The sequence below is a fragment of the Phoenix dactylifera genome, chromosome 2 (genome assembly GCF_009389715.1).
Source record: "Phoenix dactylifera cultivar Barhee BC4 chromosome 2, palm_55x_up_171113_PBpolish2nd_filt_p, whole genome shotgun sequence".
Taxonomy (NCBI): Eukaryota; Viridiplantae; Streptophyta; class Magnoliopsida; order Arecales; family Arecaceae; genus Phoenix; species Phoenix dactylifera.
In genome coordinates this window covers 10,805,796-10,831,073 of record NC_052393.1, presented here as the reverse complement: position 1 = coordinate 10,831,073, position 25,278 = coordinate 10,805,796, and the positions used below count along the sequence as shown (strand labels likewise).

Here is a 25,278-nt window from a genome sequence, read left to right as displayed (position 1 = left end):
TACCCTCCACTCTCTTTTCAAATTCAAAATGCCATTCTATCTAGAAAAGTTACCCGACTTAACACCCCCAACATCCAGGATTTCAGCAAGACATGGCCACCCTACAACCATCAGAAATCCAAATCACCAACAGGTATCCACCCAATAAGAAATAGCTCATTTTGTCCAATCTATAGTAAATCGTATTGCAATTCAGTGTAACCGACTAGCAATATGTGGAGTGGAAAAATAAAAGGTACCCTGAATTGAAGGATCACAAAAGTATTACCAGGGACACCACCTTTCTTGATGGATTTCATAATCCCTGAAAACTCAGGTTTGAAGAGCAACGACCTCTAGGCATTAGGCCTATCAGTGAGTTGAATCTAACCCATATATGACCCAATTAAGTCATGTTCAGTTAGTCTTTTCATCCATAAGTTAGCCTGATTACTCGACACAATAATTAGATTGGGCTTTGGGCATAGGCTGACTTTACCCGATCATGGCCCAAACTAACATAGGTTTATATAATACAAATTATAACAAGTAATTATTTTTAAACAAACTTTACACAAATCATTAAATCAAAGACCTAATGAAGGTTAAAGGAGGTGAAATTCAGAAGGTAAAGGGTCTTCCCACTGCTTGATCTCTCTAAGCTTGGATGCTAAGCAAGTGTTGGCAAACTCTAATCCTCCTCACTTCAAATCTCTCTCCCCCCAATTTCCTCCCTGCTTTCTTCCTCTCCATGTGCCTCTCTCTCTCTCTCTGCCTCAACTTGCCCACTATCTCTAACCTCACCACAACGAACTCCAAACCTTCATCCTTAACTGCACCTTTACCTCCAACTACAGCCACCTGTCCACCTCTATCCTTAACCACTTCCTGCCTTGGGTGCAATCGCCGCCTCTACCTCTGATCCCATATCTCCCCCAAATTTGACCTCACCTGCTCTCCTACCTCTGACCCCACCATCAACCCCACCCCTCCACCCTCAACTCCTTCCTATCTCAAATCCCAATCCTACCCTGAATACAAACCCAAACATTATCAGCTTACCTTGACCTGGACCCCAACCCCTAGCCAAATCAGATCAAAAATCTAACTCTTGATTAGGTTGGTTTACAAAGAACTTTTGACAAACTATTGGGTTTGCTCAATGAAATTACTTGGTTCAGTTCAGGTTGATCCTTGACACGCTTATAGGCCCACCCCTGAACTTTTGTATTCCCTTTTTTCCTCCATATGGTACAATCATCCTGGCAGATAAGCCTGCAAACAAATCAGATATAGATTGGATACAAGTATATCCATTATCCATATCCATTTTTATTTGATAAATACAGATATAGATACAGATATTAATTGGATGCAAAAATTAATATTTGTATTTGTCTTAAACAGTCACAGATACAAATAGGACAGAAAATATAGATATAAATACATGTATATGTCAGATAATTGAACTTTATGACAACCAAATCAACAATATCACTGAATAGAAAGTCAATTAAGTCAATAACACGTCGGTATTGTCATTTATTTCTGCTAAAAGTTCATGAGTGCTATATAAGATTAAATAGGTTTACAAACGGAATTGGATACTTGGGTACGAATTGAATAGTTGTCTATCCGTAGTTGTATCCATTTTTCTTTGACAGATGTGGATACAAATACAGAACTAGTCGCATGTTCTAATTTCTATCCCTATCTAGAAAGATTCATATACAAAAATGGATGTGGACAGGTATTATTAAATCCATTTTCACCCCTATCAGCAGAAGTATCTCCTGGATTGGTTAATCTGACATCTAATCAAGCTCTTAAGGTTTATCTTGACTCTTTAGCCTCTTGCAACATTCAATTCATCTAATCCATGGATGTATCATAAAAACGTGTTAAAGCAGACCGTACAAACAAAACTTACTAAAGTAACCACGGGGATTATAAATCCGATGAGCTAAGAAAAAATGTTAGGTTTTGAACATTTTTATTTAGTTGAAGTCATTGTCACACCATATACATTCTACTAAGATAGCCATCTCCATGCTATCATTAGATCCTCGAAGATTAATCCAGCTTCACATGCATCATCGGTTTCTTGCACCTTTTTCCACAATCATCTGACTAGTCTAAAACCTTGACAAAGACCTAGTTACATCTACCACCTATGCACCCGTCATGATCTAGCCTTTCATCCAAAATGCATGCTCTTAGAGAATCAGCATGCTCCTAACATGACCTACAAACCCCTGCTCTAGTTCTGATCAATTAGCCAGCTTCTCTAGCAATTTAACTTAATGACAGTCCACTTTAGTCCTACATCATTGACCAGATCAGAGGTTGATTTTGCCATCAAAATTGCCAGTTAGGCTTCTTTCAAAGACTAAACTACACTTTTGGTCAAGGTCCGCCATACCGGTGCATACCTACTGTACCAATATTGAACCGAGACTCGATACAGGGGCATACCAAGTCTCGGTATGCCAAACTAATCTCATTTTGAGCATACTGACACTATACCAACATGGTATCGGTAAGGGTGAGACAATAAATCTTGCTTCCAGCAATTCATATCAGAACAACCCATATTGCATGCAGCTTCAAGATTACTCGCCGTGCATGCTATATTCAGCTCATCTTGGTACTATGAACACATGTGCAAACCTACTCCTTGCATTGCACTATCATGGCTATTGTCATGAATCACATCTAAAGCTTCCTTGTGGTCATGATCTCCCATTAACAGGTACACAAGAACAAATCTGAAAGAGCTTGTCATTTGAATTCAGCAACATCGACACTGCAAACTGAGCAACATGTGCATACCATTTTGCCAATTGGTTACTCTGGAAAAATCATCCATCTCAATATAAAAAGAAGGGCCTATAAAAGTTAGTGACTTAGACCAAGTGATGCATAATGCATCATTTAAGTTCACCATCATGTCCTATTGGAGTGTGTGCAAGTTTACAAATTGTACAAAATCACAATTCAAGCATGATTGTAACAATAAGATTATTTATATAAAAGTACAAGGAATACAGAAATTAACAAACTTGGCAAGGAGAAGTGCTAATACGCCAACTGATGGCTAATAACAAGGTTGTGAATTGATGTCCCAGAATTGATGGCGACTCCATTGTGCCCAATACCATAAACCTAAAAATCTAATTGTTACTTTCAACACAACTAAATTTTGTCCCTCAGAGAAGGCGTTCATCTCTTACCCTCTATCATGATCGTATAAATTTATTTATGTCCCACATATTCAAAAAGTACTACACCTAATCTACCAATCTCCTTGACCACCCATCCCTTTCCAATCCAACTAGTATTCAATAAGCACAATTAAATAGATTCAACAAAGGATTCCTTTACAACTTTAGTTTTATACCTAAAGGTTCTTCATATTCTAGTATATGCAGAAGTTCAAGCTTAGTCTACCACTATCAAAAATAAAAAATTATGGATTTCTCAAACATAATGACCTTAGATAATCTACATTACTTCAAAGCAAAAAGGTTTTGATGTACAAAATTTACCAGATTTCGACATCTGATGGAATCTTTGTAGTAAATTCCCTTTGTGAAAATCGGATTGGGTATAAGCAAGGCAAAGTACGTAGATATACAAGTTAAGATAATTCACACCTGGCATCTGGAATTCCATGGCAGATGACTTCATTAACAGACCTGTATTTTAACAGAACAAAAAAAGGTCAACAAAATAAACCTAGTTTGACAGCAAATTCTGATATCTTAAACTAAAAAAAAAAAAAAAAAAAAACTTACGTGCAGCAAGATTTTGGAAAGAAATGGTAATTTAATGGAGATGGGTATCCTCCTGGAAAATAATTAAAATAGATTAAGAACCCCCACAAATACATGATAATGCAGGCATTATATTCAGAAAAACAAAAAAAACTGTATATCATCTACACCAAAGTCATAGATGTACTGTAAATTAAAGCAAAATTTCCATTAATCACCACCATAATCAGAAGTTTCAATGTGTACATCCTACTAAATATCCCATATTCTGAAGCAAAGACTTCCCTGCTATTCTGATTAGGTTACACTTCAGCACATTGTAGGTTAGCAAATTAGGCAAAGAATATAATGTAAATCAGGATTAAAGATGTTATCCGCTCCTTTTGACCAGGGATAGAAAGTTACCAACAAATCCAAATAAGCTGGTCATGCAGCCATAGCCCATGGGTAGCGATGGATCTAACCATTAGTGGTCAAGGGAGTGAATTGTCTATAAGCAGCATGTTATAAATTCCCAGAATATCTACATACACGTATGCATTCTTACATACATAATTCTATTTATACTCTTCATGCACATAATTATACATTTATGCATTATCAAATATTTTTTGTTTTCTTCACTTTCATAGCAGCACAATGCAGTGCCATTTTAGTCAAGTTTCTACAAATCTTGTGATTACACTTTTGCCATTTAATTATAAATTTATCACCACAAATATTCATCTAGAGAAAAACACTAGCGTATGTGCATGCTCTCGAGTAGAAGTAGTAGAAGTTACAAGATGATTATAAAGCACTCAGCGCAGAAAGTATACAAAAACACTACAAGTGTCACAAGTTCAGGTTTTGCCTAAGTATGGATGCAAGTGAGTTTGGATTTAAACTGTAGCCAACCAGATGTGGAACCAAATTATACCCAACATTTCCTGCTCGTGATCAGCTACTGCTGTAACCTATGAGGGGAAACCAGAAAACAATAACCAAACCACCAATAAGGTCACGCAAGGCTCTAGAAAAACTGAACCAGCCCCAAGGAAAACAAGAAGCAACCTTTCCCATCCAGCCAGTGGTTAAATTCTAGCTCCAACTCCTCAACCCGGAGCACATTTAAGTTGGATTTGGATAAGGCCAGAGCACTTGGAATAATATGCACATGCATGCATGTCTATTCAGACATACTATCTACATAAAAAGCATTAAAGTATTTAGATATAACAATTAGAGAGGCACAGTCTGGAAATAATCCCTCAAAGGTCTCAAGAGGAATATAAACAATGATATTCAATAGCGACCATAACTGATAAGACAAGGCTCAAAAACTCAGTTTCCCTTTCAAACTGAGATGATTGTTCTCCAGTTTCAACAATTTCAGCGACTTCAGAAGTCTCATTTGTGTTTCAGATTTCAGCCAAAAGTAGTCATCAATATATTTGTCATAAAAAATAAAGGAAAGTATAGCAAAAAAATTTACAAGTTGATCAAGAGTACATTATATAGCTTATTAGAATCTTTACATGTCATATGCTTACAAAATATGAAAACATCTAAAATAGGAGAAATTAAGAAATAACATGAATTGCAAAAATAAATTAGATACCACCATAAAGTTAGATGATATTTGGTAAGAATCTCATACAATATAAACATTTATAAAAATAAATCCTAGTTCTTGAATTTAAATCATTCCATTCTAACTAATTCTGATTTTCAATTATCATGTGGCTCTAGCAAGTTGTAAAGAATAACAAAAATCTCACCATTGTTTATACTATGTGGATATAGGAAAGTTGATGCAATTTTAATTTGTGTGATTGATTTTATGAAGATAAATTTAATGATTCCATATACAATTATAACACATATTAGCATCATGCTGCCTTATTTTAATCATGATTCAATAGCAAATCTTTTCTGCATTTTAATATCATTCTCACCGTTCTACCAAAAAAATTGTTCTCATCACATATTTTCACCTTGACCATATCATATATTAGAATGACTACCAAGTCTCATATACTAGCCAGCAGTTCCAAGCTAAACTTTATTTCATAACCAAGGTTTCAAATCTCGACCATACCATACCGTATCAACCACACACAGCAAACCATATCACCCCGCATGGGGGTATTGTCCAGTTTAGCAAACTGTGAATAGACAAGGGGGTTATACCACCCACATCTCTTACAGTATGGATACATAAAAGGTACATGGTATATACCATAAGATTTTTTAACCTTGTTCATAACTAACATGTTAGTTTTTTTTTTAACAGATGAGGTCTAAATTAGGACTACAAATATGTCATGAAAATTATCAAATTTCAATCTATGGGTACTCTTCCTAATTTATTTGCCAACTGCTTTGTTAAATCATGTAGTGCACATAATGTGGCTAACTCCCTTCATCAGTTACAACAATAGCTCCGCGATGAGTATTGCATCTAATTTTGCCTAAGAGTGATAACTTCTACAGTAAACAAGACTAACATTAAAATGGAAGATCCCTATTTGTTATTGAACTTTCAGTTTTATCTTTTCTCGAATGATAATATTACTATCATGAATTGACGATTGCACATTTGGTGCTTGTATGAATGATAAACTCCTCACCACAACCCACCATGTTACCATGAGCAGAATTTGCAAATTTGTTGTATCTAACACCATTTCTCTCTCATCAATAACACTAGCAGCATCAACATTTTAATATTCTTCTTCATTTACTTCTCTAATTTAAATATTTTTTGTTTCTTTCTGTCCACTTATTAGTACTCAGAATTTTCTACTTTAGGTACCACGCTTGCTTCAGAAACTCCCCATAGCACGGTTGCTTAGTATTTTCTTAATGTTTCTTTTGGGAGCTCTCATCCCCCCTCACACCCAAATCCAGCATAGCACCTTGTCCCAAATAAGGTAACCAAGGTCCAGTTCTTTTTTATTTTTGTTCATTTTTTTCCCTCCATCCTTTGGAGACCATTCAAGGTTATCCAATTTCATTGCACAAATATAGATATAAAAGCACATCAGCCATCAAAAAGTCGTATCATAACTAATTGGTATGTAAGTAGAACGTTATCACTTATACATCACTTGGCAGGTACTTCTGTCAATGATATCAAGTATCAAGTTTTCCAATCATCTCAAAATGCCAAGATAATTGTGTGATTTTAAGCAAATATAGGGATAGCAGATACTCCTCATGTGTACAATAAAAAAATTCAACTTCACATGCTTTCATAGCTTCACGCCATGTTAGTCCTCTCAACTGATGCAGAGCTGCAAGCATCACGCCTACTGAGAACTAAACCCTCCGTACTAGGGCTGGAATTGGGTTGCTCGTGGGTCGGACTTTGCATTAATTTTAGTCGCGTATTCAGGACAATCCTATTGAAACTTTATATCATCAACAGAGTAACAGCCCACTTATAGCCCTACTTCACAGTTTGCACAGTTGCATTTGACTCTTTTTTTCATTCTTCTTCTGGTAGAACAGTCAAGTATATCTCTAAGTATAAGCTTATGCCAATTCTACAGTTAAAAGCAAACTTCCGAAAAGTGTGTGAAGCTCCACCGGGTGTCCTTCACATCCTGTGCACGGTACATGCCACACCCTAGTAAAGTTACACTTCTAAGATTTCCACATTGACTGCTTCTTATGAGACATAAATGTGATTAGAAACCAAATTTGTAAAAGAATAACTTCCGCATAGAAAGGCATACTTCATTATCTGATCACTGGATTTGGCAGAGAAGTTCGTACAACACATTTACATGTGCAATAAACTCTTAGCTAAAAACTGTCTATAGGAAAATGACAAAAACAACTTACCAGCAGCTATTGTTGCCTCGTGAACCACTTTATCAATTTCATCTGTTGTAATTCCAGGTCGGATGATACGAGCAGCTGCATCCAAAACCTCCCTTGCAATCTGATTCATGAATAAGTTATAAGACGTAGAATGATACAATAAGAAACAATATGAGAGAAATGTTTATTCTCTCACACGTTCATCAGATCATGTCATCATGAAATGCAGACAGGTTCCCTTTGCATAAATAGGTACAGAGATCTTTGTCAAAACCATCAGATTCACAAAATCTAGTTAGAACAAAGAAATGCACAAAATGCAGGCACAATTTTCATTATTCTTCATGACATTAACTATCTGCTGAAAAGCTTAATTACAATTCTAAAAGTCAGACCAAACTTATAAACATAAATTAAGGAAAATCAATTAATTCATTTTTCTTTGGAATAGGAAACATGCCAAACAATGTCATTCATATTAACATACTTGGCTTTAGGAGTATAGTTTTATAGTTCTTATTAGATGATATATTTAATAGATATAGCGTAGTCTTCAACAAATACTCTCCTCTTGTGTATGTATGACCCCAAAACATTAATGGAAGGAGAGAAGCAAGTGCATGTTAGGAAAAGGAGTAGATTTATGCCCATTTCTCAAAAGAACCATTATATGAAATAGATAATATATCAAGCTGACACAAGCACAATAGAGGGCAGTCTCAAGAATACTGAAATAATTTTGAAGGTGAAATTTAGGCCACACTTAAAGCCTAAAAACTAATAGCGCAAAGGCAGGAACCAAGATTAAGGACCCTTCAGTTCTAAGCATATCCACCTAGAAGACTAAACCCTATTGTAATACAAGAGTTGATGATTTTGAGCTAGGTGTTTGATCACATCAACAAAAGGAAAGAGCAGAAAGAGAAAAAATTATTGTTTAAAAATGTTTAAAGATGTTTTATATTGATATCAATTTGCACAAAGAGTTGATAACTTTTCCAGGTAAAATCACGGCATTGAAAAAGAAAAAAAAATTCAAATATTATGGTTGGTTGGCAAACTACCATGAAGTAAAAAAACATTATTTGAGATAAATATAAACTTTGAAATCAGTTTCACAACTTGATCATGTAATGCCAAAACAATTCTAATATAACAAGGATATTTCTCCAAAAAAAGAATCGAAAAGAAAAGATAACAACAGAAAACAGAAAAAAAAGTTATTACCGACCTATTCCTAGGGGTCCATTTCAGTGGCTGGACAGTTCTTCAAAATTCACAAACTGACTGAACACTCCAGACCACCACAAAATAACTTAACTAGTTCCAAAAGGAACAGCAAACACAAAATAATAATAATTGCGGACTGAACTTAATTTTTCCCATTTGAATAGCTCATAGCCAAGTAGAAGAGCCTACTCCAATTAGAATTCTACACTGCTATCAATATGCAGAATTACTCACCATTAGAATATGTTTTACTATCTACCACATAAAAGCATCCTGTTGGACACCAAAGCTAACTTCTATGGGGCAGATCAAACTTTCGATCAGTCACGTTTGAATTATGCAATACTGTATGAAAACTATTTATATGATATATACATAATTTGACAGCAGTACATAATAGGTAGATAACCTCAATAAAAAGAGCTTATAAATTTTCTATCAGTCATAATAAGTCAATTTTCGCATAATACTTTTTACGAAGTGAATATGCTCTCTTTACCAATAAAGAAAATCAGTGGTAAGTTTTCAAGGTTCGCATTGTGGACAGTGTTAATCTAGCCAAAAACAAACTTGTTGACAAGTAAACATCTTCAGGAACTTGATCACATTATCCATGAAGTGGGAAGTTCTATATATGCTACGAACAGCAGAAAGTGCTTTCAGCCACGACCATGGCATTGCAGATATCAATTTAATGACTTTGCAAGGAATGCACATATGAACACGGAGAAAAAAAAGGAAATACTCATAAACCCAGAATTAAAGGGGTAAAGGCACCCAACAAAATATGGCCTCACAATACAGCAACAATGAGTTGTATACTTTTAAAAATGATCTCCAGCCAGCTTGTTGCTATTGTTTAGCTCAAAGGCATAGGAAAAAAATTATGCAACTATGTGACACAAGCCTGAGAAGCATACTGAAACAGGCAATTTTGTATGGGAAACATATGCATTACAAAAATACTTACTCGACATGTTTCTCTCATCCTCTCTATCTGCTCCGGCGTCTTGATCTTTGAAAGCAACAATGTAAAGATAACATTAAACAAATTTCATAAGAATATCCACCTGAAAACCCAGCTATGATATAAGTCCCAATTCACACTTACCTCCACAATATTCTGCAAGTCACTATTGGGCTCAATTTTGGGGATACCCTGCCAGTGTGGGTAAACAGTATGATAAATACAGTATACTTTTAAGTAAGGGTGAAACAAAGCCCCCTCATATGAAACAAGCAAATAAAAAGCAAAAACTAGATTCTTCTCTCAACAAAGCTTCTGCATTTGCTTACCAAAGTCTCGAGCAAACTCATGAGTAAAATAGAAAAACAACTACATAGAAAATGTATGACCCATTTTTATTTACTTGCATCGGATTGATATAAGGGCAATATGCTTCTAGCCACAAGAGTCTGCCTTCAAGGTGCATATCAAGTTCTATGTGTAAGCATGTGTTTGCAACACAAGACGAGGGGTATGGAGCACATTTGAGCAAGTTGTGCACAAAGTTCAACATGAGAGGATGGGAGTATGGTTTAATTTTGAATATGCAAAGATGGTTAGCTGTTGTAATCAGGTAATTTAAAATGACAGGATGATTTTCATATCGGTGCTAACACCGGTTCAGGCTTGGAACCTTGCGACATCTTATAAGAAACGCAGTGATGAAGCAGTCTGAACTAAATAACAACTCTATATATAGGTGATATCAAGAACCCTCTTAAACTCAAAGATCCTAAGATCAAACATGACAGACTGCAAAAATCTTGGTGAGACAAGACTCTGTTTGTATATTAGATGCAGTGAGTGCAAGTATAATCAATAGTCAACTTCAATTAAGTAAGCTCTTGTACATCATGATATGTTTTATTCATCTGATAGTGTGATTTGATTCTGGGATAATATTGCACAATCATAAAATCAGATAGTAATCCATGACCTATGGGGCAAATACGATACCAAAACCTACTCAAAAAGAATGAAGAAAAGAAGTTTATTTATTTTTCTGCACCAACCTAATAATACAGAAGTCATACTCCTCATGCATCAGACTCAACCACCCATTCACCATTCATATCTGCACTAGGATATCCCTCATTTTAGTTACTTCTACTCTCCTCCATTCATAACAATAATAATTACAACCATCTCTACTGCATATAATCCAATTGTCCCACTGATTGTGCAGGAGACCTTGGGGCTCTCACTTTTGAAATACACTCCTCTTACAAAAAAAAAAAAAAAAAAAAATTGAGAGAGCATTGGAAAGAGAAAAATAACTTTACATGAATCAAAAGTCGGATTATAACTATCAACATGCGAAGATAAACAATTTTATGGTTAGAATTCTTGATGGAATCACTATTATTTATTGTATGTTTCTGCCTATTGAGTATATCACTTCCAACACCAGAACATTTGTTTTTAAAAAAATCAAAAGAATGAAAGAAACCACTTTATCTCAAAATAATCCAAACTCTAGGCAATTGCCAAACCAGATTTTGAGAACCACTACGACGACCTTAGCTGAAATCCATGCAATACACCAATGGAGTCAAAAGTAGTCAATTGAAATATGTACTAAATTTCTATAGCTGACGTGTGAAGACAGAATTATGCCTACGAAAAGGTAAATGACGTGTTTTGCCCAAACAATGTGTCTAGAATTTAAATGAACTTGGGAAGTAAAGCTGGGAACATTCAATACTTATCAAGAAATCAATACACTCCACCATACTCAAATGTAATGCAAAAGATCGAGAAAGGTGCCTATGAAACCATTAGGCAGAACTGCCTACAAAGCCAAGGCAGCGAGCTTTTTTCTTCTCTTCTTTTTTTTTGGCAAAATGGCACAATGTTAAAGAAGGCAAAGGCTTTGGGCAAGTCAAATATTCTTTAACCGAAATGCATAAGCCATTTTATAACAATAAAATGGCAAAATGATAAATGGCATGCTAAGCAGACCAAGGAAATGGGCATTGTGTTTAGAATTAGACTTGGTACTGTACCTAATTTTGGTAAGCAAAGATCTCCTATTGCATATGCCAGTTGTGCGCAAATCTCGAAGGAATGGTATCAAAAGGCTGTGAAAGCACAAAATGATTGTGCTTTGATGTCCACAACTCCATATTAAGTTTCAAATGTCCGATGGCATGTGCCTTCATAACTAAGAACACCAATTAGTCCACATGTCATAAAAAACTAATGGATATCCATTGCTTCCGTTCCATTGGTTGTGAAAATAATTAAATATTGACTGTGTGCCTAGTGCCTACAATGGACATAAAATGAAAGTAAAGGTCTGCACCTTGCAAGGGAGGTTGCACAAACCTCTCTATGAGAGATGTGTGCTTCACCAAATATAGAACCATCTACACACCCCTAAGCATTTTAACAGCCTTGCCTCAAGGTGTGAGGCAAGGTAAGCCTCCAATAGACCTCTTTTCAACAATGCTTTTGCACTCTAGAGAGCCCCAAGACTCATAGTGCATACAGATATACAGCCAGTCAACATTTAAAGAAGAAATATGTACTTATTACTAAGTACATTCTAATTCATTAAAGTACACCTCACTTCTTTCTTCCACTTTCATGTAATTCTCTTTTGTGACACCAACATGGTCCGTAGAGGTTGAAAAGCATGTGTTTGAGAAGATGATGCCCAAGAGCTTGGACTATAAATACCTCAACAATTCCATATGAAAGATCTAGTTTCACATTTACTTGACAAAAAAGCTAAGGTCCCCTAAAAGAAATTTGGATCGATACCAACAGTTGCAATCTTTGAAGCGAGGTTCACAATGACAGTTTAGTACCCGTGCCAGTACCATTTTGGCATAGTGTTAGTATAGGTTGGTTCATGGTATCGAGGACTTGGTACGTCCTCCCATGCTATCAGTTCACTACCATTACGATATATCGAGGACAGGGCTGTAGAGTCGGGTATTGGTAAACCATGGTGTGAAGGGTTTACAAATTATAATTAGCACCTGCAAAGAATTTTGCCAAAACCATTCCTATACACACAGCATCCAATGAGATTGTGAAAGGCCTTGAGGCTAAAAAACTATAAAAACATAAAAATAAAAAAATAAGGCACATAATTAGATTGTTTAATACAATTTCTATCTATTCTATGCATCGATAATCATGGACCACAACAATTTTGAGAATATATAAGCAATGGCACCCAAATACGGCCATCCTTGGGTTTTTCACCATGTCCCCATAGGGACATGATATAGTACATCAGATACAGTGTCATACACTAAGGAAAAAGTTTTTCAATAGTCCAAGCTCACTCCCAACCCCATGGATTGCCCAAATCATCCCTTTCCATCTTTCCACCTCTGTGCAATAAGCCATAAGGGGCAAAAGAGCCCAACTCTCCTTCTCTATCATCCTTCTTACCTAGGTGAAGCGTAAAGAAGGAGGGAAGGACATGGAGGAAAAAACAAAGGAAAGAAAGGAAGAGGAAGAAGAGTCATGGTACTTACCTGATTCTCCTCTTCGCCTCCAAGGCTTTGCCCTTTGAGTTTCCCCTTCAAGTACCCCTCTTCTCCATCTTCCACTATCTACTTTTCTCCTTCCTCTCTTCTTCAACCAGGGCAGTCTATGACTTCTGCATTATCCAACCGTACTACTGCTCTGTCCCCTTTCTTATGGCATGCTAAAGTAATGCGAAAGTCTCCCACAGAAAAAGTTTCATGACTGAGGTGTAACTTTTTAAATAATCCTCTCATTGACAATCAGCACCATGTCAGGTACCAGCTGTCAATAAGAGGTCAGAGTTACACATTGATTGGCTACACCTAGGAGATTTCTGCATGTAACCCTGTTCTCTTTCTTCTAATAGCTTTGAATACTTAACTTTCAGCCATTGCATCATCACCGCAATATCACTGTTATTTTGTATAGATCACGAATTGCTTTTGGTCAATTTCAATGTCTCATTGCTCGGCAATAATTTATTATAGGTATATCTAGTCATGTCCCTATCTGAATTTCTCATAGTTGCCATTTTGCATTATTCGGTTGCTTGGACACTTGACACCCATGTCCTGTGTCCAGGTAACGCTGCCTAAGATTGTCAAACAAGTTAGATATAGTAAATTGACAAACAGTAGCCACCTATGTAACCACTTACATCGGTATATGTATTCTTTGGACTGTCACATACCAATGCATAACAAACAGTGATATTGCCATTCATAAAGCTCCAATGAATGAGGGCAGCAACATGAGCCAGTGAAGAAAGGCATTAAAAATGCAAAACATCAGAATCATTCTCTTCCTTTAAACTAACCCAACCATCCCCAAACAAGAAATTTTGGGAGCAAGCAATGAGAATAAAAAATAATTAAACTCACATCAAGGGCCCAATCAGGTTTTTCGATCCCCTCTGGCACCAAACAATGCTTTGATATTGGATATGGCCTTAATGGTCTGCAAGAACATAGAAGGCATTTGTTTATTGCCACAAAATAGCACAAGATATTCTCCACAAGTACAAAAGAAGAGACACAAGTAGGCCCCAGAAAGTGTTTTATTAATCAAACAAGCACTAAAGTGATGAGATATCAAAAGAGCAAGGAATGAAGTACAATGTATCGTGCCTGTGCCAATTAGAACCTAGAATGACATGGATATCTTATAGTGCATACACTGGCATTGAAAGAAATCAAATTCTGTAAAGAAATTCACTTTTGGCATGCCAAAATACTGTTCCATATTCAATCTTTCTAAACACAAACCAGTTTTAATCGCTTTATAGCACAACAGACATGTTGTCAACAGATAAACAAAATTTTAAGTAATATGCAGATACGTATGATCGGATGATCAAAAATCATCATAGATAACTGTGACAGTTGCAATATAGCATGTGCTTAGTTTGTGAATCAACTAGCTTCCTAGTTTAGGCAACCAATATTATGTAAAATGGCTTCCTAGCCACCCACCTTAACAACTTGCATCATGCTTGACTATTGGAACATGAAGGATGACATCAATTTATAAATTAATACTAAATATTGCCAAGTTGGTACTTCCCATCAACTAACATTATCTTATTTGATATGTCATGTTTCATTTTATAGGTACATGGAGGATATTCATGAATTAATACTAAATGTTGCAAAGTTGGTGCATCCCATCAACTAGTTATATCTTATTTGATATGTTATGTTCATTTTGTAGAATATGGCCACTTTTTTCTAGATTCTCTTTGATATCGATTAAATTTTTCACCTGCTTTGACCTCCAGGTGTCTGCCCAGGCACCGAGGTCCCAGACTTCTCTTCTCATCAGCCACCCACAACACTTTAGAAACTGTAGCAACTATTTGATACATGAGAACACAAAAAAACTTTAAACTCAGAATAAAAACCACACAAGGGCATGTAGCTACACATTAGCAACATATTTTAATTGTTGCATAATATGTTGCATAAACACTTAGAGTCTATGAAAACTGCAAATTTGTAGTACCATGGGAACAATATATACCATGGTCAGTTTGATTTTTAAACTTTAACTAAATATGGAATGATAATATTTTAATATTTGTTATTATCATGTCCAATCTATAACAAACCATCTCAAATTCAAGAGGACAAAAAAAACATGTAGGGAAGAGTTTCAGGCCATCTAAACTAGAAAAATGGTTGTTAAAGATGGTCGGGGATAAAAAATCATTATGGGAAATTAGAATGCAGACCTGTGTCATTACATATCATCCTGTACTACGCAACTCAAAGCAATAAACACTGACATAGGCTGATAGTCACTGATGTGAGCTAATGCAAATAGAATAAAGGTATGCATACATCTAACATGTCAATAACCAGTGAGCATGATCCATATCATGGAAATGAAATGAAATAGATGGGCAGTTATAATATCCTTGCAGAAAACAAAGATTTCATGGCTTCCTAGGTAGTTTGCTAAGCAATAAAGTAAACATGAACATGCCCTATTAATTTCTTTTTCCATATTCATCTGCACGTCTATCACAACATGAATGAGAATTTGATGAACAGCTATCTTTTCTATAAGCAGAATCCACACTTCATTTGCATCTTTTGCCAGCTCGCATAACCATAACCATCCACCCTTATCCCCAGAATTCAGGGTTAGAGTCATGGGTCCTCATTCACCAACTATTCTTATTTAGAGCCACCTTTGATGTTATTTCAAGATTTTCCATATCATCCATATATGGTGGACATATTTCAACTTGAATTTTTCTGCATTCTTGTAATTTGGATCAATATTTCCACATTAATTCATAGTTGTTGATATCAATTAAGTAAATATTCATGATACAGTAGTGCACCATCAGATCTACTCAATTTGGTTATTCAATCTGCATTGATTTTTGATGCCAATGTAAATTTACAAGTCTATCCAATGACCAAAAGGATTTACAATGACTCGAGCATATCATACGGCCAATCATCCAAATGAGAAAAGATAATTACCCTGTCCAATCAAAATGGGGAAGCACAGATGTTCGAGTCTGGCCTTTCTTTAAGCAATATAGCCAACCCTCTTGAGATTGTTCAGATGGTGTACTTGCTATACCAGTTGCTAACTTCGACTTCAGGTGCACTGACTTATGAGAACTCCAGGCTGCCTTGAAGCAATCCTGCGTGCTGCAAGCAATAATAAGCAGAACATTTTTTCTTGTCAAACAGAACTCCTAAGTGTGTGTAGCAAGTTGTTCAAAATGAGTCAATATAGGAGGAAAAAAAAGGAGAGCCAATGCTCAGGGAAAAGAGTTATTCAAAAAGCCTGTGCATCTATGCCTACAAGTACAAAAGCACAAATATGTTCAGGTCAACAATGTTACTACTTAAGAAAATCTCATGACAGAAATTAAGCTTTTCAGATCTCATTCTTTGTTTAGGGCATGCATAAGTCGACATCATGTACCCTGGAAGGATTTTAATCCAGGAAGGCTAACCTTATGGAAATAATTTGGTATCCCAGGACATATAACTGACCTTCAGCATAGCTGTAGGAATGCAAACTTGGCTGCATGCAGGTTGGCTAAAAAGTAAACAGCAGGGAATGTATTATATTTAAGTGATTACTTAGCTCAATGGGTGTCAACTGTCGTAGATTATTAAGCCTGTTTCAGTTTCTTTTGAAATGTGAATTGGTTACACTTAAATCACTTTCAGCTCTGAACTGAAGAATTAGAATCCTCCTCCATTATTTTGATATCCTTGCATTACCCTATTTTTGGGTAGAAAAGCATTACAAAGATTCAAATTTTAAGCAACATCAAAAGAAAAGGTGACGACACGAAGCGAACTAACTATCTTCAAAAGAAGATTCTTCATAAGGTTATCATAGAAATTAATTCAAGTACAGAAAGTGGAATTAGTACAAGTTTGTAATGAATATCAAGCAATCACTTTCAAACAGTCTTTAATTTCTTCCTCATATAGTTTGTGGAAGACCTTCCTGCCATAGGATGCAGAATGTTGTAAAAGGCAGGATTTATGAGCTAGACATGCATCTAGGTGAAAGGCTCAAACCCATGGAAGTATCACCACGGATTCATAGTTTCTGTGTGCGTAGCACACCATAGCTCAGGTGGAAGCCACAGAACTTCTGGATTGGTATGCTTTTTGAGGCATGTAGATTTTAGTTACCTACAAGCAGGTATCAATTAAGCAATTAGCACCATTCTTTCTAGAAGTACTTATAAAACATTAAGCACTAAACAAAAGATAGAACCCAGGGCAGGAAAACTTAACGAACCAGAAAGCAGCACCTTCTCGAGGGAGCTTTAACTCCATGCATTTTGGACATCTGTGAACAAGGGCAGGCAGATAATATAATGCATTAGACATTTTTCAAAGGTATAAGCATAAGTATCAATGCTGGCATTTAAAAGGTTAAGATCTCTAACCAAAAAGTTATGAGCAAACAAGAATAGTTACCATGAACTATATATATGCAATAAATGCAATGAAAAAGGTTTTTGACAGCACAAGAGACAAGGTCAGCAATGCAGCCCATTTCTCATCTAGTTAAGGAAAGTATTTTAGGTTTCAACAGATAATGGATGATGGATTTTTTATGTTGGAAACCCCCTCCCCCCTCCCTTCGCCCTTTCTTAGTTTCTTCTTCATCAATAATTAGATCAACAATGGCAAGACATTAAACATGGGAAGAAGTCTAAAAATCAGGATTAAAGAGACAAAGACCAAAGTCTGTGAGTGCAAGTTGCATTATCACAGCCAAGGATGTAAATAGCCTTCAACAAAGGTCAAGATCTAAAATAGTGGCTCCATGCACGATAAGAAGGATACTGCAGGGAATCATGAGAATAGAGTTCACAGGATTGGAGATATGAAGGCTATGTTTCTCTCTGTCATTTTCCATTAACTTAAAATAAGAATGTGAAACTAAATAAATATTGGCTACACATGGTTGTTCAGATAATTAGATTACTGGATTGAGGATCTTGATGGCTTAATATTTTAAGTGAGATGCCCTATAATTTGGAGTGTCCATGTACAACAACAAAGTAGATTTCATAATTCCAACCGAAAAATAGAACAAGAGTCTCACAAAATGTTTCCATATGATATATGCTTCCTCATTTCGTCTCCCAAATCCTTCACCTCCCTATGACATCCCCCCACCAAAAAAAAAGAAAAAGAAAAGAAAAAAGAGAGAGGATAACTCCACTGCAACCCACTTCCCTATCCAGGAAGGAGATTGTAAGTAAATAAAGCATGAGTTTAGTGTGCGAAGGAAGGAGGTGAAAGCAGAAGCTTCTTTCAGAGATTTGCTAGTCCAAGCAGAACTTAAATAAAGAATCTTGTCTTAATGAAGATTGGCACAGCAACAGGGTTCAAAGGATTGTTTTTATCGGAAAGGAAGAGAATGTTGCATGTGTCCATTAACAAACACCTAAAGGGGACAATTGACATCCTTACAGGGTTAAAACTATCCACTTGTTCCTCTCGAAAAGGAAACGAAAGTATCTACTTGTAATCAGGGACTAAAGTGCCCTTCTATATCTTACCACATCTGCAATATATATTGTGACAGCACTCCAATATATTGTGACAGAAAATGCATGAGGGTAAGCACTTCTGAGCTCTGCGTGCCCGTCATTAACATGTCGCAGCCCATGTTGATGCATATCTCTTCAATAAAGGCCACGATGTTGCTGTATGGACTTGTACACCACTTTCTTGTTTATGCCTCTGCTTGACCATCCTAAACATCATATTTTTCTACTCTGTGCTTAAGAGCTGTTCTTGATTTTTTTTTAATCTTTTTGAGGGTATAAAGCCCACAGGACATCATAACTATAAGAAGTTATCACTTTAAATAGGACTGCAAGTTAGAAACCAAGATCATTTATAGCATATAAGCTTTTCATGGTTCTATTGCTACTATTAGCATTGGCAACATGTGTAAATCACTTAAAATTGAAATATTATTGCTTAGTTTTTATCAATGAATACAGAACTGTCCCGAACCGCCCGGTTTGGGGCATTCTGAGCCATGCCGGCGACGGACCGAATGGTTATAGCTATGATTGGAAAAGGGCGGGCTCAAATTTTAAATGAAGTCGGCAGACCCCTTACCGACTTCACTTAATTTTCAAAATAAAAAAAGAGGCCTTGACGGACCCTGTTTCAAATGACCCCTTTGGGGCCCCTCCTACGGCCCTCCCTCCCTCTCCCTCTCCCTCTCCCTTCCTCCCCCTCTCTCTCTCCTTTTCTCTCTCTCATTCTCCTGCTCCCTCACCCTCTCTGTTGCATCGATACGGGCTCGGCATGGAACGGCACAGGGGCATATTGAACCGTGCAGCCAGCCGACCGGTACGGGCTACCGGCATGGCAAATCTTGGTTTTTATCATGAATTTTTGGCTTATTTGTGTTCCCAATATGTAAAATTGTTGTCTTGATAGGTTTTATAGATTAGGTAAAACTATATAATGTATAGCTGAAATGCAATCAAAGAGATCTAGATGATTTTTTGTTTTTGAGAGAGAGAGAGAGAGAGAGAAAATAGGGGAAGCTGACATGTATAATAACTACCCAAGTTTGAATACTTAAAGATGCAACACCCAAGCTCAAACCCAAAACATCTGGTTATTTGCCCACAATTTACTAGATCGAGAATAATTTGTACACCAGGACTTTTATAGGTTAGTCAGAAACCATATTTGTTTATTACAAATGTCTATATCTTAATATAAAGCAAAAATTAGTTTGTGTTTTAAAAAGATGAACAAAGCAGTGCATCTTAATTCATAAATTGCAGTTTTTCCTTATGGATGTGTATGTTTCTATGCCAGCACATATAGACATGATACGACATAGAGTATGCATACCATGTCAGTCCCTAACTTTCTTATAATGACCTCTCACTCAAACAGAATATGATACATTCATGTCAACTCACTCAAAATGAAAGACTTAATCTAATCTCTAATTCTCTGTATTTTGGTCATAAGTACCACAACAATTCTAAGGGAGCTAAAATCCCAAAACCAATGATGGCTTATAACCACATACAAAGGAAACTAAATAAACTTATGTCATTGGTTTATCAATTAACTTGGGATCAATTGTGTCCTATTCTCCAAAAGATGGTCTACAACCAAATTGGACTTGTTGAATTTTAATATATTTGCAATCTCCTTTTCATTCTTCATCATTAAGACATCCCATGCAAGAGATTAGGAAGATAGTACATTATCATAGGACAACTTAAAAGTTAACATTTATTCTCTCGTAAAGGGATCGGCATTCACAATAATTTACATTATTCAAACATTCTTATCATATTTTAGTGAGGCTACCATGAGGAGCAACTTATATATCCATGGGTCAATTAGGTAAGGCTACTTTAGGAATTTGGCTAAGGGATCGCTAATACTGCATGCAGGATGGTCCTTGAATACCGAGTTTCGAGTTATGGATCAAGTCCAAAGTAGTAAACATAAATGAAATCCTTAGTCATAGGTTGATTAACAGTTAGTTAGAAAGGATACTACCTCCCTTGCTTAAAACAATCAAAACATCGATTCATGCCAACCTCTTGAAATGAATCCTTGGAGTTCATCAAGTTAAACTGAGTGTCATTGCATAAAACAGGTATGAAGATTTATAATGTATCTTAACTAGTAATCAACCTATTACCATTATCTATAATGTCATTTCATATAAAGTTATAAACAACTTTGAAAGGTAGAAGGAAATTAGAGTGGCGAACAATTTAGGTTAAGAAGAAGTGAAAAAGAATTAAATTCTCAAAGGATAAATAGGATGTGGAAATTAATTGTATTGCGGCTGATTTTTTTACCGCTTTTGTGAAGAAGGCAGTTTTTCGTGGCAACAAAAAGTTGAGAGGAAACTGATCTGGTGACCAAGCATCTTACTAAATTAAGGGATGTGGAAATTAAGGATAAGCATCTCCGTGTCATTATCTATTCTTGACCCTCTACTCTCTACAAAAGTAATGGGTGATGTTAAAGATCAGGACCTTGTGGGAACTTCATTACAACTTGACAAGGGTGCACATCAACTCATTGAACTAGCTTAATGGGAGAAAAAAAATATACTTTTATACCTAGATTTTATAATGATATCTTAAGAAAAAATAAATAATAAATGATCAAAAATAATGCAGTGCCACTCAAAACAACAAATGATATTATACAAAATGGTACTAACAACCATAGGACTGAACTTATAGTTACAGATACAATATAAAGTTATGAAAGAGGTAATGAAAAATGTAGCAATAATTTCTCTGAGCCAATGAAGATTTTTGCCAAGGAGAACAGCAATGAAGGCAACTTTCATGCTTGATAGTTGATGTAAAGAGGAAGAAAGATAGGGAAACCTACTGCCGTATTTATTCACATAGAAGAGGCAAGCAATAGGAACACTTTTATATGCAGCATCTCAAATGGTAAGAAATAAAGGTGTACTTGTAGAGTACATGCTAAAGATATAAACCACAAATGTTTTGAGAATTTGCACAACCATCCATGGCAAGACAAAACAAACATTCCGTAGGAGCAAACAAAAAAAGCAATGACTTTCCATGGGCCAAAAAATGTGGTTCTGAATGTGATAAAGTTCCAAGCAAATATTCATGTCATCTAACAAGCTTCTATTGGGAAAGAAAACTCTACATACCACTAAAGTTCAAGCTTTCATAGGAGTTCCTGTGAACAAGTTTCTTACTTATAACAACCTCCAAATCAGTAATGTAGCCTTGCTAGCTGTGCTCTAGAGAACCTATTTTCATAGCAGTTTGCAGCACAGCGACTATTACTCTTTGAGCTATATTTAATATTGCAATATTTGGTAAAGAATTTCTTCTTATGAAAACTTAAATAGCTTTCAAATGTAAGTCATGTCAAGTAGGGTTTATCATGCCTGCTGTTTTAGTTGGAGGGCGAGCAGGATAGGCAGGGGGCTCTGGAGAATGAGAAAATGAAGAATATTTTAGAAAGAATGAGAAGCAGCACACACTATGTAAAAGCGCCAAATCCAATTCATTCTGATGCAGTAAACACTTTAGGGACCTTAATGCAGTGTCAAACAATTTAAAGATTCACTGCACCAATCAATCTTGATATTGTCATATATTATTGAACATGCCGATCTAGTGGTTTATTTTTTGGTGTCATTGGTTTCTACCACTTTGTTATCACAAACCATATCTTGTTAGTTGTTACCTAATTCCATTGCCAATACCACGACCACCCAAAAAAAAAAAGATAACTAATAAATTCAAAATTTCTGCTTGACTGACAAGCATGAAACCTTACATCCTGTGATAAAAAATAAAATAAAACCCATGTCAAGACATCATCCTCCGAATTAAGCTTGATTACAAGAAAAATAAAATAAATAAGAAAATTCAAATGATCATAACAATGGCCAGACATATCACATCCATTCAATCGTTACCAGTTATCCATATTATATACAGTCAGGAATAAAAATAATGAAAAGTCTTACTGAAGGTAAGCAGGTTTTCCACAGCGAGCACAAGACAGAACTGATTCAGCTGGTGAGCTCGAACGTTTGTCCATCGAACTGAATTCTAATAATAACTGCATCAACAAAGAATTACCCTACCGCTAGATCACGGAATAAGAATTATCTAACAAGCATAAGCAGAACAAGAATTCCCTATTACATCAAATGGTTACCCAAGAAAAAAGAAAAAAGATCACCTAGATTTCTACCGAACCAGCTCCGGTAGCAGATTTAGGTGGCCCGCCTTATACCTGGGTAAGAATCAAGAAATATCATTGCAAGGAAAGAATCACAACAAAATCTTAAAAACAAAAAACAAACGACTCTCAAAGATATCAACCCGTAGCACTTTCTTGAAACAATCGTCCCGTGAGATTCGCAGGAAATAAGAAAAGAAATCAAGAAAAGTACCAAAAAAAGAAAGAAAGTGGATGCTCGCACTCCGATATAAAAGCAAAGATGCTTTTTCTTGATGAAAGAAGAAGGTAAAGAACAAAAAATAAAGAAAGAAAGGAAAACTTAAGGAATGAAGAATAAGGAGAAGGCGGCGGCGAGCTTCCATACCGGGGATTTATGGCGAGAGCCCTCCTTATCTCCAGGTAGAGATCGATCTTGCGATGAATTTACTTCTATTATATATGGATTCGGTCTTTAAACGGAGATGAGGCGAGGGATAAAGAGGCTAGGGTTGCAGAGGGGGGGAGGGAGGAGCGCCGAGGGAGGAGACTGAACTCCAGGTACAAGGGTTCTCGAGAAAAAGAATGAGAAAAGAGGGAAAAGAGGCCCAGGAATAACAATATAATAAATAGCAGATTAATTTTAGAATTCGACACGCGGTGCACAAAAATGACCGCGTGCGCTGTAATACTAACCTTCTGTGGGAGTTATATGTAAAAATGTCTCCGGTATTGTGCTTGCCGATATTAATTCAGGCCCCACGTACTGACTTACAACAGGTTATTATTTTGGGGTTTTTTTTATAAATATCAAATTTTGCATGAATAACCTTTCAAAATTGATGTTTGTATGTATATCCTCATAAAATACTTGTTTTACTATTTTACTCTTTTTTATCCTTATTTTTGTACATGTATCCATGCCATCTAACGCCATTAAAAAATAATGATTTCAAATTAAAATGATTAAAATATTTTTAATGAATAAATATGCCAAAAAAAATATTTATAAAATTATCGTGATGGAGAATAAAAAAGTAATTTCAAAATTTTATTTTATTTTTAATTAAAATAAATATGGTTTTTATTAATGGTATTTGAAAAAACGTTATATTAGGAGTATTTGTGCAAAAACAGTGTTTTATGAAAATATAAAAATAAATATAAATTTTAAAAAGAAATTTATGTAAATTTGAGTTTTGAGGAAGATATTTATGTAAAATAAATTTTGATTTTTCTGTGTGTATTGTGCCCATGTTGCGTCTGATTCTTTGGTGTTACGTGGCAAGTTCCTGGACAGATTGCAGCAATTTCTCTCTCCCGCAAGTGCATGCATCCGACCTTCTTTGAAACCTCACGGTTGGTTCACCGAGGGAGAAGAGTGTACCCTGGCATGTACCTCGAATAAGCGCCAAACCGGTTATGTACACATACATTTAATAGAGGGATTTTGACAGGATAGTTTCCTTCTTTTTCTTGTTTTTTTTTTTTTTTTGCTTGGAATCCTAAATGATCTCTTTTTTATTGGTAATACAACTAAATCACAGATATGTCCCTTAATATTTTCTCCTGCTTACTTTGATGGTGGTTTTCTGACGGTGTGCTTTTCTATTTGGATTTTTACATCTGAATCTTTATGTGGATCTTTTATTGCAGAAATTTGCACTTCTTTGTACATACCTCTGATTTGTAAGTCTTATGTGAACATTATATTTGTGGCTTATTTTCAGGACTTGTGATTATTTTTGCTTAAAATTTAGGTAGAATTGCAAAATCAAATCCTTATTCTCTATTTTATTTAGCCTTTAAATATCTAACTTTAAATGTTTATTGAAATTCCAAAAGTTATACTTTGAGAAACAGTATTTTAACTAGTGATGGGATGAGTGGCTTTCTAAACATTCCGTTTTGTTTCTGTAAGAAAATAGGACCACGATAGGGACAATACTCCATGAACGCAAAGAAAGAAGAACAAAGAGGAAAGAAGTCATGGTTTCGAATCCAGCAAGTCAGATTTTTTCAAAAACAAAAAGAAGAATAAAGAGAAGAAGAAGAAAATAAGTAAAGAAGAATAAAAGGATTGTACAAAAAAACAAAAAGAATAGGAGGGAAAAAAATAAAAGAAGGAAAAAAATTTAGAAAAATAAGGAAGAAAGGGAGAAGAAAGTAAAGGACGAAATTAGAAAGAAAGAAAAGAAATAAGAATAAAATGAAAGAAGAATAAGAAAAAGTAAAAAAAAAAGGAAAGAGAGAAAGCAAGGAT

At 35.7% G+C, this 25,278-nt stretch overlaps 1 protein-coding gene across 4 annotated transcripts in view; it reads right to left on the bottom strand.

Moving 5' to 3' along the window:
* Positions 1-23,612, bottom strand: part of LOC103723260 (methionine aminopeptidase 1A) — a 32,109-nt gene extending 8,497 nt beyond the window's left edge. The window contains exons 1-12 of one of the 4 annotated variants that reach the window (XM_026800024.2): positions 23,404-23,611; positions 23,037-23,090; positions 22,819-22,896; positions 22,231-22,272; positions 17,572-17,622; positions 16,281-16,454; positions 14,169-14,244; positions 9,907-9,954; positions 9,766-9,810; positions 7,587-7,686; positions 3,777-3,828; positions 3,636-3,677 (exon numbers count right to left, since the gene is read on the bottom strand). In XM_026800024.2, coding sequence (XP_026655825.1) covers positions 3,636-3,677; positions 3,777-3,828; positions 7,587-7,686; positions 9,766-9,810; positions 9,907-9,954; positions 14,169-14,244; positions 16,281-16,454; positions 17,572-17,609 — 575 coding nt within the window. In that variant the 5' untranslated portion in view covers positions 17,610-17,622; positions 22,231-22,272; positions 22,819-22,896; positions 23,037-23,090; positions 23,404-23,611. Of the gene's footprint in view, positions 1-3,635; positions 3,678-3,776; positions 3,829-7,586; positions 7,687-9,765; positions 9,811-9,906; positions 9,955-14,168; positions 14,245-16,280; positions 16,455-17,360; positions 17,387-17,571; positions 17,623-22,230; positions 22,273-22,818; positions 22,914-23,036; positions 23,091-23,403 lie in introns of those variants that run through there. The other 3 variants (XM_008814132.4, XM_039121068.1, XM_039121080.1) reach the window with 3 other exon arrangements.
* Positions 23,613-25,278: the final 1,666 nt, after the last annotated feature.